The sequence below is a fragment of the Vombatus ursinus genome, unplaced genomic scaffold (assembly GCF_900497805.2).
Source record: "Vombatus ursinus unplaced genomic scaffold, bare-nosed wombat genome assembly UNPS02010219.1, whole genome shotgun sequence".
Lineage (NCBI taxonomy): Eukaryota > Metazoa > Chordata > Mammalia > Diprotodontia > Vombatidae > Vombatus > Vombatus ursinus.
The window spans coordinates 6,202,873-6,221,608 of record NW_020949997.1 but is presented as its reverse complement, the minus strand read 5'-3'; the positions used below and the strand labels follow the sequence as shown (position 1 = coordinate 6,221,608).

General features: G+C 35.7%; 1 protein-coding gene across 1 annotated transcript in view; it reads right to left on the bottom strand.

The window, feature by feature from the left end:
- MIS18BP1 (MIS18 binding protein 1) overlaps positions 1 to 18,736 on the bottom strand; it is a 58,219-nt gene that overhangs the window by 27,528 nt on the left and 11,955 nt on the right. The window contains exons 3-7 of the mRNA XM_027853796.1: positions 17,909 to 18,058; positions 17,093 to 17,559; positions 6,987 to 7,060; positions 6,123 to 6,253; positions 5,497 to 5,584 (exon numbers count right to left, since the gene is read on the bottom strand). Of these exons, the coding sequence (XP_027709597.1) occupies positions 5,497 to 5,584; positions 6,123 to 6,253; positions 6,987 to 7,060; positions 17,093 to 17,559; positions 17,909 to 18,058 (910 nt within the window). The remainder of the gene's footprint in view (positions 1 to 5,496; positions 5,585 to 6,122; positions 6,254 to 6,986; positions 7,061 to 17,092; positions 17,560 to 17,908; positions 18,059 to 18,736) is intronic.

Here is an 18,736-nt window from a genome sequence, read left to right as displayed (position 1 = left end):
TTTATGTGAAGATCAGAGGGAAAAACAGAAGGGATATTGTCATAGTAGCATACTACAGACCAATGGGACAGAAAGAAGAAATAAGACGATGACTTCAAAAAACAGACTACAAGCCTGGCATGGGGCATGATGAGTAGTGATGCTTTAATTGTTTGAAAATCGGCTATGGCTTCCTCTCTGTCAAAACCAGAGCAGCCAATACATTTTTTTTATTAATTAATTTATTTTTAGTTTTCAACAATCACTTCTATAATCTTTTGAATTTAAAATTTTTCTCCTCCTCTTTTTCAACCTCCGTCCCCAAGACAGCATGCAATCTGATATAGGTTCTACATATATATTCCTATTAAATATATTTTCACATTAATCATGTTGTAAGGAAGAATTAGAACCAATAGGAGGAACCACAAGAGGAAACAAAACAAAACAGAAGGAACAAAAGAGCAAATAGTATGCTTCGATCTACATTCCAACTCTACGGTTCTTTCTCTGGATGTGGACAGCATTTTCCATCATGAGACTTTTGGAGATGTCTTAGATCTTTGCATTGCTGAGAAGAGCTAAGTCTATCAAAGTTAGTCATCACACAACGTGGCTGTTACTGTGTACAACGTTCTCCTAGTTCTGTAGCTAATATATTTTTTTAAATTGTCTTAAGAATACTTTAGTCTTTCCAGAAGTACAGAAATCAATATGAAGAATCTGAACTTAATTCTGACTAAAAAGAAGGAGCTGATTGCTAAGAGAAAAAATGGGAACTGTAGGGAGAAATTAACAACTCTATTTTAGAACATGGGATAATGTAGGTGAGAAAAGCCAGATGTCATTTGATCTGTATCCTCAATTTTACAGAGTACAAAAAGAAAGAATAGTTAGGATTAAAAAATACTAAAATTTTAAAGAAGTCAGTCCAAATGAGCCAGGACACTAACAGAAACAACTGGGGTGAGAAAGAAAAAGGGGAGGTATCTAAGGCACAGGGAACTGAGCCAATGATTTAGATTTTTAAAAAGATAGGTACAGAGGATGAAAGCAATGGCAGGCAGTGCCAAAGAAACAATGCCTGGTACCCAGTTTGAGGCACAGAAGATGGGGTCAGACCAGCAGCCAGGGAACGCAGTGCATAGTCTCTTGTCAGTCCTGCTCAAGATATAAGAGGGAACAGAGGAGCCCCATGCTTCAGACACAGCAGCAGAAAGGATCAGGGCAGCATGTGAGAAGCAAACCACTTAGGGTCTCCCAGAAGGCCTTCTCCCAGCACCATCAACAACATATAGGTGGGATTCGTCAAGATCATAGCAAAGACAGAGTGAAATACAGGTTTGGAACTATACAAGGATAAAGAGAGAGGGAAGAGATTCAAGGCCAATATGTAAGCCAACTCACCAGAAGACTGGGCCAAAGAGGAATTCCTGTAGGAAGGATAGCCCAGTCTATATATAGCCCAGTATACCACCATATATGGGACCAAATAGAGGGTTGCCCACATCATCCAAAAGTATGGAAGGTAGCAAGGTCTAACTCAGCACACAGCCCTAATTCAGAAAACTGTATCTGAAGATATGGATAAACAGAAGAAAACACTCAACACAATGAAAAAATATCTTGGTCAGAGAGAAGCCCAAGAGATTGTAAATCCAAAAGAATTCCAAGCAGAAGTCAAAATAGAGTCTCAGAGAAAAGAATGTCCTGACAACAAGAACTATAAAAGTACCCTGAGGAAATGAAATAGGAAATATAAAATGAAATGTTAAAGGAAAGGACAAGTAGGAAAAAAAGAATAGCAAGGAAAATTAATAGCTTAAAACATATTGTGGCAAGCCTTACCTAAAAACTGAACTCCTTGAAACTCAGAAAGGGCTAAAGAAAAAATAATTACTCTATGAGACAACAAAAAATATTAAAGCAAAATGAAACAGGTGAAAAAAGGTGAAAAAAAAAAAACCAGAAGAGAAAGTAAAGGATATAGTATCACCAAAACAACAGATCTGGAAAGTAGGTCAAGGAGAAATAATCTTAAAATCATCAGATTACCTGAAAATCATGACAAAAACAAAACAAAAGCTACATATCATACTTAAAAGAAATCATGAAAAATTGTCTAGATCTGGAAATAGGGAATGCCCAATTAGTAAATGGCTAAACAAAATATGGTAAATGTAATGGAATATTATTATGCTATAAGAAATGATGGTCATATAAAAAATGCTTTAAAGTACTATTGATTAGAGAAATGAAAATTAAAACAGTTCTGAGGTACCACCTCACACCTTTCAGATTGGCTAAATGACAGAAAAGGAATGCAACAAATGTTGCAGGGGATGTGGAAAAACTGTGACACTAATGTGCTGTTGGTGGAGTTGTGAACTGATCCCACCATTTCGGAGTGTAATTTGAAACTATGACCAAAGGATTAAAAAATTGTGCAACCCTTTCACCCATCAATACCACTATTAGGTCTGTATCCCAAAGAGATAAAGAAAAAAAAAACAGAAAGGAAAAGGACCTATATGTACAAAAATATTTATGGTGGTTTTTTTTATGGTGGCAAAAATCAGAAATGAAGGGATGTCCATTAATTGGGGAATGGTTGAACAAGTTGTGGTATATGATTGCAATGGAATACTATGGTGCTATAAGAAATGATGAACAGGATGGGAAGATTTATATGAACTGAAGCAAAGTGAAGTGAGCAGAACCAGGAAAACACTGCACATAGTAACAGCAATACTGTACAATGATCAAGTGTGCATGACTTAGTTATTCTCAACAATACAATAAGATAACTCTGAAGGCCTTAGGATGAAAAGATGCTATCCACCTCCAGAGAAAGAACTGATGGGGTCTGAATGCAGACTGAAGCATGCTTTCTCAATTTTTTTTTTGGTCTGTGTTTTCTTCTGCGACATGGCTAATATGTACATATGTTTTGCATGACTGCACAAGTATAATCTATACCAAATTTCTTGCCTTCTCAAAGAGGGGGGAAGGGGCAGCTAGGTGGCGCAGTGGATAGAGCACCAGCCCTGGACTCGGGAGGACTTGAGTTCAAATCCAGCCTCAGACATATAACACTTACTAGCTGTGTGACCCTGGGCAAGTCACTTAACCCCAACCGCCTCACGAAAAAAAAAAAGCTTAATAATCAAAGGCGGGGAGAGGAAGGACAGAGGGAGGGAATTTAGAACTCAAAATTTTAAAAAAATGAATGTTAAAAATTGTTTTTACATGTAATTGAGAAAAAAGCAAAATAATATTTTTTTTAAATGATGAAATGGAAAGTTTCAGGGGAGATTTTATGGACTGATTCAGAGTAAAGTGAGTAGAATCAGAAAAATAATTTATACAAAAACAACATTATTAATAAAAATAATTTTAAAGAGCTTAAGAATTTTGATCAATGCAATGCCCAATCACAATTCAAGAAGACTGATAATGAAGCAGGCCATTATAATGGGCCCCAGATGCAGAAAAAGACGGTGTTTTGCACATGGCTAATGAAAAATTTGTTTTTCTTGACCATGCATATGTATTATAAGGGACTTTTCCTTCTTTTTTTTTCCTTTTTTTTTTTTTTAAATGGGGGTGGTACGGAGAGAGGGCCTAGGGATCAGAAAAACAAAACAAAACAAAAAAAACAAGTAAATACAAAATGTAAACACAAAAAAGAATACTGTCAGGAATGTTTAAGCTCAGCATGAGTTCAAGAATGATGATAAGGCCACAAAAAGGTCTTAGCTATGTCAGGAAAAAGAAACGGATCAAGGAAGGAATTTTGACAGTGAAAATGATGATGACAATGTACCATAATGAGAAGGTAAAACTGCTCAGTTCTTATTTTGCTTATGTGTTCCCCTGGGACAATAATCTTTGGACTAGAAAGAACAAAATAAATCTAGTGAAAGATGGTGAAAGACCTCTAGATCATGCCACATCAATAAACAAGCATTTATCTATTCTATGGCATGTATAGTTGGAAGAACTGTTACTATCTGAGAAATTTAGACCTCTCAAAGACTGGAGTATAGGACAGGGTCATCTGGAATGAATTCATGGACTCAAGCATTCTTTAAGCCATGTTTCTGTAATGGTGTGGCTCATTAGTGGGGTATCTCATGCATCTTCCCTCACCTCTCTGCCATCTGAAATAATTATCAATGATTGAGATGAAGAGTAGAGATGGCAGCTTATCAAATTTGGAGATTACCAGATCTCTACACTGGAGTCAGTATTCAATGATATCTTGACAGGCTGCAACACTGGGTCAAACTGAATAAGATTAATTTTAATACAGATAAATATAAAGTCCTATACTTGGGTTAAAAAAATTAACATCAGAGGAATAAGAAGGAGAAGGTATGGCTAGACAACAATTTCTGTGAAACAAGACTTGGGAATGTTAGTAGACTCTAAACTCAATATCAATCAAACATCTGTCACTCTGGTCTGCATCCAGTGGTGCATTGTCAAGATCAGAATGAGGGAGGTGACAGTTCTATACTCTATCCTGACCATACCATGTCTCAATCATTGTGTTTAGTTCTGGATGCCACATTTTGGAAAGTGGAAGGAGTAGAGAGGAGGAACACCAGGATGGAGAAGGGACTAAAATCCTTATACTGCAGGACTGGTTGAAAGAACAGGGGTTGTTTGTCCTAGAGAGGAGAAGACCTGGGAGAGATGGAGGACATGACAGTTTTCTGTAAGTCCTAAAAGGGCCAATACGTAAATGAAAGAATAGACATTCTCGTTGGCCCTGGAAGGCAGATCTAAGAGCAAAGGGTGAGAACGAAGTATACAGAGAGATAGACATTAGCTTGACAAAAGGAAAAATTTTTAGCCAATAGTAATCCCAAAGTGGGAATAGGCTACCTTGGAAGGTGGCTGGAGCATCACCAGAGCTCTTTAAAAGACTGACAATTTCTTGAATGATGTCAGGGGGTTTCCTGTATGCTTATGTGTTCGATTAGATTAGATGGCCTCCAAAAACCTTTCAAAAAAGATCTTGTGATTTTATAACACAGGGAAAAGTGGTAAATAGCTAAGTGTTCATCTTAAAATGGCCAAATTTTGCCAAATTTTGACTTCAGCTCTGTTTCTAGAAAGCACTGAAATTCTTATCAAGTCCTACTGGCTAATGAAAGTATATTTAAGAATAAGGAGAATGGGAGGGATAAAGGGGAATTTTAAGAAATGTAAAAACAAGATGGCAATAAACATTTATTTTTAAAAATATTCAGAAGAAAAAAGTCCAAAAAAGGTGGCCAACAGAGGAGTTTTGTTACTGTAATGTCTGAAATGAATTTACACTTAAAATTGTATATAACAGAAACTCATGGTTTCATATACAATCCTCTTTTTTGTTTTTTGTCTAGCCAAGTAAGCACACTTGTTGATAATTTTAAATTATTAAGAAAGAAAAAGGAAAAGAACAAAATAAAAATGAAAAAAAAAGAATAAAAAGAGTTATATTTTAAATTAAGAAAAATATTTTACCTTAATTCTTGTAACAAATCATCAACATATTGTTTCCAGTTTTTTGGAAATCCAAATATAAACTTCCTGGTAAAACTAGCTGGAAACCCTTTTTGAAACAAAGAAATGGTAAACTGAAGTTAGTACTTTTTTCAAAGACAAAATTTTGGAGCAAAATATCTAGCTAATTATAAATAACTAGAATTTAATTGCAACTTCTGATTTTCAGAGAAATGTTTCACTAAAGTTTGATTATGTTACTAACAGCAATTTATATTTTCAGCTTAATTAAGTGACCCCCTGGAAAAGAGAAAATATTCTACTTCTGTTTCCAGACTTTTCAATTAAATTTAATTCAGTAAAGATTTCTTAAGAAGCTCACGTGCATTTTACCTAACTAGGTATAAAAGGTGAAAATGAAAACATCATTAGTTTGAAGGGGTTAATCTACTGGACATGCAGATAACATAAATATAACACAAAGGCAGTGATTTCAATCTTAATATGCTAGGTTTTTTTTTCTATTACTAATTATTTTAACTGCTATAAAAAAGTAATAAGTCATCAAAACTAGAGATACATAGTCAGTTTACTATTACTTTAAAAGTAAAAATAATGAAAAATAAATTTTGCTCTTAAGTTTTTACCTGCTTCTTTCATGGAAATTGTGTCTATTGTTCCTTTTAATACATAGATATTGCCTGATATAGTCCTAAGTCTGTTGTAGTCAAGACGTTCAACAATTGCATTACTATGCCAATATAAGTCAGGAGTATCTCTAGAGAAAAGATGATTAAGATTCTTCAGTAAATATATCCTCAAATATTCACATTCAAGATTTACATGAACTCATCTTCTTCATCATCACCATAGCGAAAATTTATAAAGTGTTTTAATATTTAAAAAGAGCTTTCCATATATTTATTATCTTATTTGATCCTCTCAATAACCTGTACAGCAGGTGCTATCACTACAGGCAGAAAACTGAGGCTGCCAGAGTTTAAGTGATTTGTTTGCCCAGGGTTACAAAGATAGTAAATGCCTGAGGCAAGATTCAAATTCAGGATTTCCCAAGTCCACATCCAGTGCTTTATCTTAGGTCACCTAATGTAAATGAGAACAAAGCAAAATTTCTGGTAATTTATACACAAACATGCAAGGATCTGTGATTTGGGCAGTACTAAATTCCTAGTACAGGAACCTCCTAGGCTAACACAGATAGAATCACATCTATAACTTTGGTAAGTAAGCACTAAAAAGTTGTCTGTAGTTTATAATAAAATTTTAAAAAGAATAAACTTCAAAATCCAACTCAAAGCTGACTTCCATCCACCAGGAAATGCCCCCAATTCTGCTCTATGGGGTCAAGTGGAACAAGTCTACCCCCTTTTCTAACTGACAGCCAGCCCTTCAAATACTTCAAGAAAAGCTATCATGTTCCCACCTAGCAATTCCTACACTCAATTTGAATAAAATAATTTATTGAAAACATATTGATATTGTATACTTACATCAATTTTCCTTCTACACACACAGCAGTGTTATTATTCATGTTCCTAATCATCCATTTCTGGAGACAAATTTCCTAATGAAGTATAAAACAAAGTACACATTCTTTCTATTAATTTTCTTAATGTTAATGGGGGAAAACTCTGATTAAGAATACCTTAGTTACGTAACCTAACTTAAGAAAACCTAACTATAACTGACAAGAACCCAAGAAGAAACACTGCCAAACTATTCCATTTTGCTTTTTTAAAATGCCTTATTCTATGAACTTTATACTGCAACAGAAGGGACAAGAGAATGGAATTTTCAACGTACTCTTCTCTTTTTCTATCAAGTATCAATTAATCAACTTCTTTAATACCTCCCACCATCTTCTAGCATCCTAAACAACTGAAAAGCCAATCCAAACTCCCCAACCACGCATTAAGACAACACAATACAGAATAATATGCAGATTTATATAGCTCTTTTAAATTTACAAAATGCTTTCCTAAATTTTTGTTTTGTTTTTCAATTAACATTAAGTTAGTGTATCTCTCTCTTACTTCCCCTACTGAGGGAAAAAGGAAGAAAAAAAACAAACCCTTGCAATAATTATATATAATTTTTAAAAAATTTCCAGGTTAGCAATTTCCCAAAATTAAGTTTCATTCTTAATCCTGAATCCATTCTCTGGTACAAATCGAGTAGCATGCTTCTTGACTAGCACTACAGCATTTGGTTAGTCACTGCCTTGATCAGGGTTAAGTCTTTCAAAGTTGTTAGTCTTTACAATACTGTTGTTGTTACATAAATTGTTCTCCTGGTTTTGCTCACTTCAGCCTGCATCAGGTCATATAAGTCTTCCCAGATTTTCTTCGAAACCATCCCTCTCATCATTTCATACAGCACGATAATATTCTCATTACATTCATGCAACATAATTTAGCCATTTCCCTATTGGTGGGCAACCCTTCTTAGTTTCCAGTTCTTTGTCACTATAAAAAGGGCTGCTATAAATATTTTTGTATACATGGGCCTTTTCTTCTTTCTTTGATCTCTTTGGGATATAAGTTTAATAGGAGCACCCTATATCAAGGGGTATGTGCATAGTTTAGAGACTTTTTGGACACAATCCTAAATTGCTTTCCAGAATGGCTGGGTCAATTCACACCTCTACCCACAATGTATTAGTGTGCCTGGTTTCCCACATCTCCTCTAACATTTGTCATTTTCCTTTTCTATCATTCTAACCTATCTTAGGGTATCTGGGTGGAACCAAAGAGTTACTTTAATTTGCATTTCTCTATTATTAACAATTTTGAACATTTTTGTTCATGGAACAGCTTAGATTTCTTTGTTTGAAAACTGCCTGTTATTATCCTTTGGCCATTTCTCACAAAATGCTTTCCTCACTACACTGTGAGGTAGATGATAAAATACTACTAGTTTTGCAGATGAGGAGACTGGGGCTCAGTGTTGACCCCAGATCAGTTAGTGTCAGCACTAGAACTCAAACTCAAGTCTCCCCTGACTCCAAGTGAAGTTAGCACTCTTTTTCTGTACACCTTTCTGCTTTTCAAAAAGACTCAGGAATAAAAAAAAATAAAAATAAAAAGACCAAAGAATGTGGAGCAGAAAGTGATCAGGTATAATACATTCACGTTATCACAATTATTTCTCCTACAAGATTAAGAACTTTTCTTTCCATTAATAATCCAGTAGACTGTGTAGGTTATTTTGCTTAGATATGTTTTCTTTTCACTGTGTACTTTATTTTTTAACTACTGAGATGACCTGCAATTTCCAGGTTATCTTGACCTTTCTGTGTATGAGATTGTAGCTTCCATAGGAGTACTTCTCAAAGGATGTGCAACAGTTTCTTCAGATTCTGTCCAAATGGACACTGTGAAGCTAACATAAATAAGGTACAAGTCTTCCCTTCTACCTTTCCAGATAAAGTCTTCAAAAATTTAAAAAAAAAAATATTTAAAACCCTAGAAGCTTGGATGGCTTCTCTTACTAAAGTTCAATTAATTGTTACTCAGACTCCGAATTTTACTAAATCATGCCCAGATACGTATTAATAATAATTCCATCTTTACGTTACCGTATCGTTTTTAACTTTTTCCAAAGTATTGAGCTTAGAGTTAGAAAGGCCTATATTTAAATCCCATCTTTGGACACCATGGACAAGCTATATAAATTCTCTAAGCCTGTTTCTTCATCTATAAAACTCAGATAATAATACTTGTAGAACGTACCTCAAAGTGTTATCATAAAAATTAAATTTAAAAAAGGATCTAACAATTTTCAAGTTTTCAAATGTTAGCTCATTATTTCCTTGCAACAACATAGTTCTCCCACAAAATCCTACTTCAATGTTTTATTTTAAGAGTGTAAACTTGGATTCATAATGCTAGACTAGTAAGAGTACAAACTTTGGTATGTTCTACCAAGCTAGAAAGCCTCTGGATACAACATCCACAACAGACTAAATCTGCTTTCTGAGGACCAGCCTGGCTAAGTATAGAGAAGCTCATCTTCAGCAGGCAGGCCAGAGAATGAATTAGACCAGACTATGTTTGACCTTGGGGCAGCTAGGTGGTACAGTGGATAGAACACCAAGCCTGGAGTCAGGAAGATCTGAGTTCAAATACGACTTCAGACACTTACTAGCTGTGTGACCCTAGGCAAGTCACTTTAATCCCTACCTGCCTCAGTTCCTCATCTGTTAAATGGGGACACATTGGAGAAGGAAATGGCAAACCACTCTAGTATCTCTGCCAAGAAAGCCCCATGGACTTTATCACGTAGAGTCAAATATGACTGAACAAGAACAATGTTTGACCTTACTCCTCCCTCTACTCCTCTTCAGCTACACACAGAGCTGGCCATACCCTTGATCCTGCCATGGTCCACAAGTGTCCTATTTCCATACTCATGAACTCTGGAATTTTTTTTAATGTCTGTAATCTTTTTTTTTAAGGCAACTGAGGTTAAGTGACTTGCCCATGGTCACACAGCTGGTAAGTGTCGAGTGCTTGATCTGAGGCCACATTTGAACTCAGGTCCTTCTGACTTCAGGGCCGGTGCTCTAGCCACTGTGCCACCTAGCTGCCCCTCTGTAATCTTTTATGAGTCCATCTCTCCCTATGCTTCACGATTCATCACCCTGTTCTCCATTGTCACTGTGACTGCCACTCTGTCCATTCCTTAGTTCTATCTTAGGTTATCACCCTTGCATTTTCACATTTTTCTCCCTTTTTTATTTCAACCTCTAATAAATCAGTTTGAGGCCATATTATCCTTTAACTCGTCAATCCCTTGCCCCATTGTCCTTTTACTGATCACATTATCCCAAACTACTATCCTAGATTATGCTCACCATCTGCCTCCTTTATTCCAATTTATATAGTGCTGAACTGAACTGGAGAAAATCATAAAACCATGCAATTAAAAATTATAAAACAAACCAAGCTGATTTGCTCCACTACAAATTTATATTACAAAATGTCAATTAGGCCCTCATTGCTGCAACACAATGCTTCTCTATATGTTCCTAAACCTTTTGGCCCCTCCTCAAGCCTCCTATAACACCACAATTTGGCCTTTACCTTCTCAGTTGAAGTCCATCTCATACTTAACCGGAAAAATTGAGGCCATTCTCCAAGAGCTCCCTCTTTTTTCCCCCCTCATCCCCTTCCATGATGCAGATGTCTTCTCCCACTATCTCCTTATTCATTCCCATCTATAATGAAGACATCTCTGATGAAGATGGAGATTGCCCTTCTCCTCGACATAGCAAACTCTTCTACATGCAAACATTATCTCTAATGGGGATAAACTAGAAGCCTTTCCAGTAAAACTAGAGAAGAAGTAAGGATGTCTATCATCACCATTATTATCCAATATTGTACTAGAAAAGCTAGGGATAGCAATAAGACAAGAAATTGAAGGAATAAGACCAGGCAAGAAGAAATAAAACTATCACTTGTTTGCAGACGATAAAATGGTTAACTTAGAAAGCCCTAGGGTGTCAACTAAAAAGCTAGCCAAAATAATTACAAACTTTAGCCAAGTTGCAAGATTAATAACAAATCATCAGCATTTCTATACATTACCAACAAAATCCAGCAGGATGAGACAGAGAAATTCCATTTAAAATAACTTGCATACAGTATAAAATACTTGGGAGTCTACCTGCCAAGACATACCCAGGAACTAATGAACACAATTACAAAACACTCTTCACATAGACAAAGATAGATCTAAATAACTAGAGAAATATTCATTGTTCGTGGGTAGGCTGAGCCAATACAGTAAAAATAACAATACTACCTAAATTAACTGACTTATTCACTACCATACCAATCAAACTACCAAAAAATTACTTTATAAAGCTAGGAAAAAATAATAAAATTCACCTAGAGGAACAAAAGATCAAGAATATCAAATGAATCAGTGGAAAAAAATGTGAAGGAAGGGAACTGTATAGACCAAGATAAACTCAAAATGAGTACATGATTTAGATATAAAAGGTGATATCATAAGCAAACTAGTAAAGCATGGAAAAAATTACCAGTCAGATCTATGGATCAGGGAAGAGTTCATGACCAAACAAGCGACACAGAGGCAGAATGCATAAATTTGATTACATAAAATTAAAAAGGTTTTGTACAACAAAACCAATGCAGCCAGAATTAGAAAAAAAACAAACAGGAAACTGGGGAGAAAATCTTTGCAGCAAATTTCTCTGATAAAGGTCTCTTTTCTCAAATATATAGGGAAATGAGACAAATTTCTAAGAATGGAGCCACTTCCTAATAATCGAGGGATATGAATAGGTAGTTTTGAGAGGAAGAAATCAAAGCTATCAACAGTCATATGAAAAAGTGTTCTAACTCACAAGTGATGAGAGAAATGCAAATTAAAACAACTCTGAGATACTACCTCATACCTATCGGATTGCCTAACATGACAGAAAATAAAAATGACAAATGCTGGAGGGGATGAGGGAAAATAGGTACACTAATACACTGCTGGTAGAGCTGTGAACTAGTCCAACCATTCTGGAGAATAATTTGGAACTATGCTCAAAAAGCTAAAAACCTGTGTCCCTTTGACCCAAAAATATCATTAGTAGATCTGTATCCCGAGGAGATCAAAGAAAAAGAGAAAGGACCCATCTGTACAAAAATATTTGTGGTGGCTCTTTTTGTGGTGGTTAAGAATTAGGGAATGATTGAATGAGTTATAATATATAAATGTGATGGAATACTATGTGCTCAATAAGAAATGATGAAAGGGATAGTTGCAGAAAAACCTAGTAAAATTTATGTGAACTGATGCAAAGTAAAGTTAGCAGAACCATAAAAAGAATTTACATAGTAATAGCAATACTGTAAAGCTAATCAGCTGTGGAAGACTTAGTAACTTATCAGTACAATGATCTACCATAATTCCAAAAGACTTATGATGAAAAATGGTATTCACCTCCAGATAGAGAACTGATGGACTTTATGCAGATTAGTGTGTATTTTTTCTTTTTTTTTCCTCTTGGAATATGGCCAATGCAGAAAATATTTCTGTATGACTTCATATGTGTAATGAGTACTCTATTTCTTGCTTTCTAAATAGGGGGAGGGAAAGAAGTTGGAACTGAAAATTATAAAAAAATGTTTAAAAATAGGACTTTTATCTGTGTGCTGGGAGGGGAGCTCCAGGAGAGGAGAAAATAGTTTGTAGTTCCGAAAGGGGAAGTTGAATGATAACAGATTGTGTTCAGATAAAAGGGATTTCAGAGTTCATAAACACAGAAAAATACTTGAGTGATAGCAAGGATATGATCATTTTTGTGTACAGCTGTGGTAGGGTAGAATATGTCATGGGAAATAAGTTGAAGTATTTGCAGGTTAGGGTTTTTAGAGTATTTATTAAGTACTTACTATATGCCAGGCATTGCCTTGGAATACTGGAGATAATTGCTGGAGATACAAGCAAGCAAGAAATTCTAATGGGAAAAGATAGTATATAAAGGGAAGCTGGAAAGCAGAGGTGAGGTGAGAGGAAAAGGGGAGAAAAAGGTTGAAGGAGATGAGGATGATGGGTGGACTGTATGTAATATGCTCAGGAGTTGACCAGGAATTGTCATGGGGGCCTGGTTTTAGGCAAAATAAGGCCAAAGCTCCCCTATCAGAGCTCAGAAACCCAGGAGCAGTATCTAAGATGATAGGGTGAAGGGCAGGGAAACCCTAAGATTTTACCTTACTCTATAAATTGACAAAGATGACAAAAGAGGGCAATAATAAAAGTTGGAAGAAGGTAGGCATACTAGTGCATTATTGGTGGGAATGTGAATCAGTACAATCATTTTGGAAAGAAAATTGGAATTATGAAACAAAGTGACTAAAATTTTCATAGTCTTTACCCCAGACATTACTAGGTTTATACCTTAAGGAGGCCACTGATAAAAAGAAAGTTCTAATATACACCAAAATATTTATAGCACCCCTTTTTGTGGGAGCAAAGAATTGGAAACAAAGTATATATGTCCATCAATTGGGAATGGTTAAACAATATGGTACATGAATGTAAGAGAATATTTACTGTGCTATAAGAAATGATGAATACAGAGAAGCATGAAATCTGGGGCAAAGTGAAGTAAGCAGAGCCAAGAAAACAACGTACACAATGATTACAACAATGTGAACAAAAAGAACACACTCAAAAAAACATGTTAATGTAACAAAACCATGAAGAACAAGCAATAGCCCAAAAGAATGGTTATGAGAAGACATTCTCACCTTTGTAGAGGTGAGAAGTCCACAAGTGTGGTATATTGCACATATTTTCAGACTTTTTGCTGTATTTATATATTATGCTTTTTCCCCCTCTTCTCTCTTTTTCTCTTTAAAAATATTTGTTATATGGGATGGCTCTCTGGGAGAGGTGAGGAGGAAAGATACTGGGAGAAATTGATGCAAAAGCAAATGCTCTCAAATAATGAAATAAGAAAAAAGAAAGGACTTCATATATTTCTTAGCTTTACTTGGCAGATTTGGCAGTGGATTAGATACGGGGAATGAATGAAAGTGAGAAGTTGAGGAAGACGACTTTTTAAGCCAGGTTAACTATAGGGATGGTGGTATTCTCAACAGTGAGAGGGAAATTAGGAAGGCAGGAGGGTTTAGGGGTGTAATGAGTCCTGTTTTAGACATGCTGAGTTTCAGATACTCATGGGATAGCCAGTTTGAAACATCAAGAGGAAGTTGGTGATGCAGGACTGTAACTCAGGAGAGACAAGGGCTAGACATATGCCTAGCTCTGGGGATCATCTGCATAGAGATAACTTAACCCATGGAAACTGATCAGATCATCCAAGTGACATAACACAGAATGAAAAGAGAAGAAAGCAAAGAGCAGAGCCTTGAGGCACTGCCATGGGTTAGCAGGCGTGACATGGATAAAGAATCAACAAAAGACACAGAGAAGGGTCAAACAGGTAGGACAGGTAGGAGGATGTCCAGCAAGGAAAAGCATTATGAAAATCTAGAGGAGAGAATATCCAGAAGGTAAGCAAGTGTTAAAATGCTGCAGAGGTCAAAAAAGAAGCTAGATTGAGAAAAGACATTAGATTTGGCAATTAAAGAAATCATTGGTGATTTTGGAAAGGCCAGTTTCAGTTGAATAGGATCAAAAGCCAAACTGAAGAGGGTTTAGAAGAAAGTGAGAGGAGAGGAAGTGGAGGCACCTAGTAGAAAGCTATCCTCTGGAGATTAGCCTCAAATGGGCAAGAAGCCATAGTTAGAGCAGCTAGGTGGGGCAGTGGATAGAGCTCTGGTCAGGAGGACCTCAGTTCAAATCTGGCCTCAGACACCTGACACTTATTAGCTGTGTGACACTGGGCAAGTCACTTAACCCTGAATGCCTCACCAAAAAGCAAAAATAAAACAAAACAAACAAAAAAATACTAAGTGATTTTAAAGGGGGAGCTAGGTACTGGCCCTGAAGTCAGGAGGACCTGAGTTCTAATTCAGCCTCAGACACATAATACTCACTAGCTGTGTGACTCTGGGCAAGTCACTTAACCTCAAATGCCTCATTTAAAAAAAAAAGTCATAGGTTAATAGCTAGTGAGTATGGTAAGATCAAGAGTTTTTTTTTAAGGATCTCAGAAACATAAGCATATTTGTAGGCAGCTGGGAAGGAGCTAATAGATTAGATATGAAGAGCTCCACCAACAATGCATGGGTGTGGAAAGCAATTTGAAATAAAAAAACAAACCAACTAAAAAAGCAACTAAAATACCTATACCCTTTGACCCAGAGATTCTACCATTAGGTATACATCCTGAAAAGGTAACTGACCTTCAAAAAGAAAGGCTCCATATACAACAAAATATTTATAGCAGGACTTTTTTGAGATAGCAAAGATAGGGAAACAAAGTAGATGTCCATAATGGTAGAATAACTGACAAATAATGTAATATAATGGTTCTGTAAGAAATGACAAATATGATGAATATCTGAGACTTGCATCACTTTCATATAGAAAGACTTTCACATACTATAAGTAGAATAAGGAAAATTAACACAGACTGGCTAAAGCAATTTAAATGAAAAAGAACAATTGCCACAAAACAATCACAACTGAATATTGCAAGATTATAAAGGACAAACTCATTTCCAAAAAAGAGGTATGTGAAAATATTTCCCTAATGCTTCTTGGGAGCAGCTGCGGTCCTCAGGTGTGGAACACTGCATAAATGAAGTTGGTTTGTTTGCTTGTTGTTTTCAATGAGCTGACCAGCACTGCTGATTTTTTCCCCCTCTTCTTCCTCTTTAAGAAATATTTTTTATATAGGATGGTTGGGTTAGGGGGGTGTAAGGGTGGGGAGAGGAATACAGGACAAAATCTAGGTGATATAAACAAAAAATATCAATAAAAATTTATTGTTTAAAAAGAACTATCTTAAGTAGACAAGAAAACAACACACAAAATGACTATAAAACTGTAATTGGAAGGAACAACAATAACAAAGAACACAAAACAATCAAAAGTGAATTATAAAGAAGCTTGGCACCAAAGGAGAAATATTAGAAGAAACTTCCTCCTCTTTCTTTGTAGAGGTCAGTGTCCACAGGTGTAGACATAGAATGTCATATTTTTGATCAATTTTGCTAAATTGCTTTTTATCTTTTTCCTCTTTTTTAAAATTTTTGTTACAAAGAATGGCTCTCTAGGATTGAGCAAGGGAAGGAAATCTAGGCAATGTAAAAAAAAAAAGATAGCAATAAAGGGCAGCTAGGTGGTACAGTGGATAGAGCTTCGGTCTTGGAGTAAGGAGGATCTGAGTTCAAATCCAGCCTCAGACACTTGACACTTACTGTGACCCTGGAAAAGTCACAACCCCAAATGCCTCACCAAAAAGAGCAAAAAAAAAAAAAAAGATAGCAATAAAAACCTGTTTTTAAAAAGAATAAATCAAATGAAGAGGCACAAAGGATGACATTGTAGAGATTCACGATGAGAAAAGAACATAGGTTCATCACATGGTAAAGGCAAATAAGAATCAATGGCCAGCCTGCATTGTTTAATGATAGCCACACAATGTCAAGAAAATGAAAGAAAAAGTATGTTAAGTAGACTGAAGATGGAAAGACATGGGCAAGAGCTTCACAAGATGGGCAGACATAAATAGGTTATGATCTACATTGCTGAAGGAGGTATCCACATCAAAGAAAAGACTAACATTACCATACAGGGGAAGAAGTGAAGGCAGGTTATTAACTATCCTCATCCAACAGATAAGGAAATGATTACAAAATAGATAAATGACTTCCCAATGGTCATATTTAATTAGTTGAAGAGCCAGGTCAAGAACAAATGACTCCTCCTAAGCCTTTGTTCTTTCCATTAGGCCACATTTTCTCAATAGGTAAGCTTGTACTGCATCTTAAATTAGGTAAACATCAGTTATTTAAGGTTGTCCTTCAATGTCTAGGAAGCCCATCAAATCTAATCATTTGAAGAACAGTAGAGGGAAAAACATAAAGTATGTCTACTTCCTGCTTCCAATTAATATAACAAATAATTAGAAAAACAAAAGCTTTAGAAATGTTCCTACCTTTTTTTTGGTAGTGAATGCATTTTTATTGGTGTGTGATACACTTGTGGAAACCTTAGAAACTTTTTTCTCTGGTGCTACTATGTGAGTTTTAGGAGCTGCAGTCAAAACTTTGAACGTATCTGATGCAGAACCCTGTTGGACAGTCTCAGAGATTTTTTCTTCATTTTCTTCACTCATTTCCTGATCTAATGATCCTTTTGTAGGCACTTCACTGTCACATTTTGATAACTGGTTGCCCGTGTTAGCTGGTACACAGTCAATACTGATACCATTAGTATTAGGACTTTGAGATCTTTCATCATCAGCATCGATGCTTTCCAAAATAAGGGTATCAGACAAGCTGAATTCAACACTTGTAATTCTGTTTTCATCGTCTTGAACGAGCCTGGCAGATCTGGCTAATGCTTCACTCAGAATTACTGAAGTTGAAATGTTTTCATGTCTTTCTTTCGAAGTTGTAATGTCTGCAGAAAACCATTTAAATTGTATTATATTTATAAGGAATTATAAGGCTATAAAGTATAAACAAAAATGCTTAAAGTTTTAAATACAAGCATTCAAAAAGAGCCAGGTTCTTCTTCTACCCAAAACTTTCCTCTAAGCCTTCCCACTCGAGTCTTAGGATTCCAACTTTTTTACATAATTAGTTGTTTTTTTTTAATGGTTAAGGCATAAAAACTTGCTTTTATAAAGAGAAAGAAGAAGAAAGAAAGGGAAATAATGATTTTCTGCATGTTAGTTGAAGTTTTAATTCACACAGATACTGAACTAACACTATTCATCAATGAAACTGTGTAAGAACAAAGAACTTACCATAAGTTAAATTCTGATGAAAAGATTGGTTTTCTTGCTGATATGGGATCTTTTGTTTTACTGGAAGGAAAAATTTATTCTGGAAATTTATCAGGGGAGCCTCACTAGGTAGGGAAGAGGTTTTTCTTCCTGAAGAAACAGAAGGTTCACCTGCAGAAATCAGTGAAGGTAAAGAAAACAAACATTTAATGACTAAATAGACTTCATTACAGCAATATAGGATATTTACTTGAGTATTTCTAACATGTATAACACCCCACTTATGTCCTCCATCCCAATGCCATTTAATTACACTCCTCACAACCTGAAGATGGAATTTTTTTTTAATCTACATATATAAAATTGGTAATTTAGTACAATAGAACACCAGTCTGGGATTCTGGAGATGAGTTCTATTCCTACTTTCATCACCAACTATCTGACATCAAAAAGCAAAATCAAGTAAATACAGTGACAAGACTTTTCCAAAGAGTTTCATGGGTGGAGAGAGATTTCAAGATCCACCTAATTCAACGTGTACCTAAGAAACAGCTTCTGTACAAAAGATCTGACAAATGGCTATCCAGCTTTTGCCTGATGACCTTTAGTAAAAGAAATCCACTACTACTTCCTATGACAGCAAGTTCTACTTTTAGATAGCTCTAATTATCTTGAAGTTTCTCCTTACATCAAGCCCAAATCTTCCTCTATGTAACTTTTACCCACTGCACTTAATTCTGTTTTCTGGGTTGAAACAAAATAAGGCTAATCTCCTTTCTCTAGAACAGTCTTTTAAAGGCTTGGAGCAGCCTGCCCCACCAAGTCTCCACTTTTCTAAGATAAACCTCC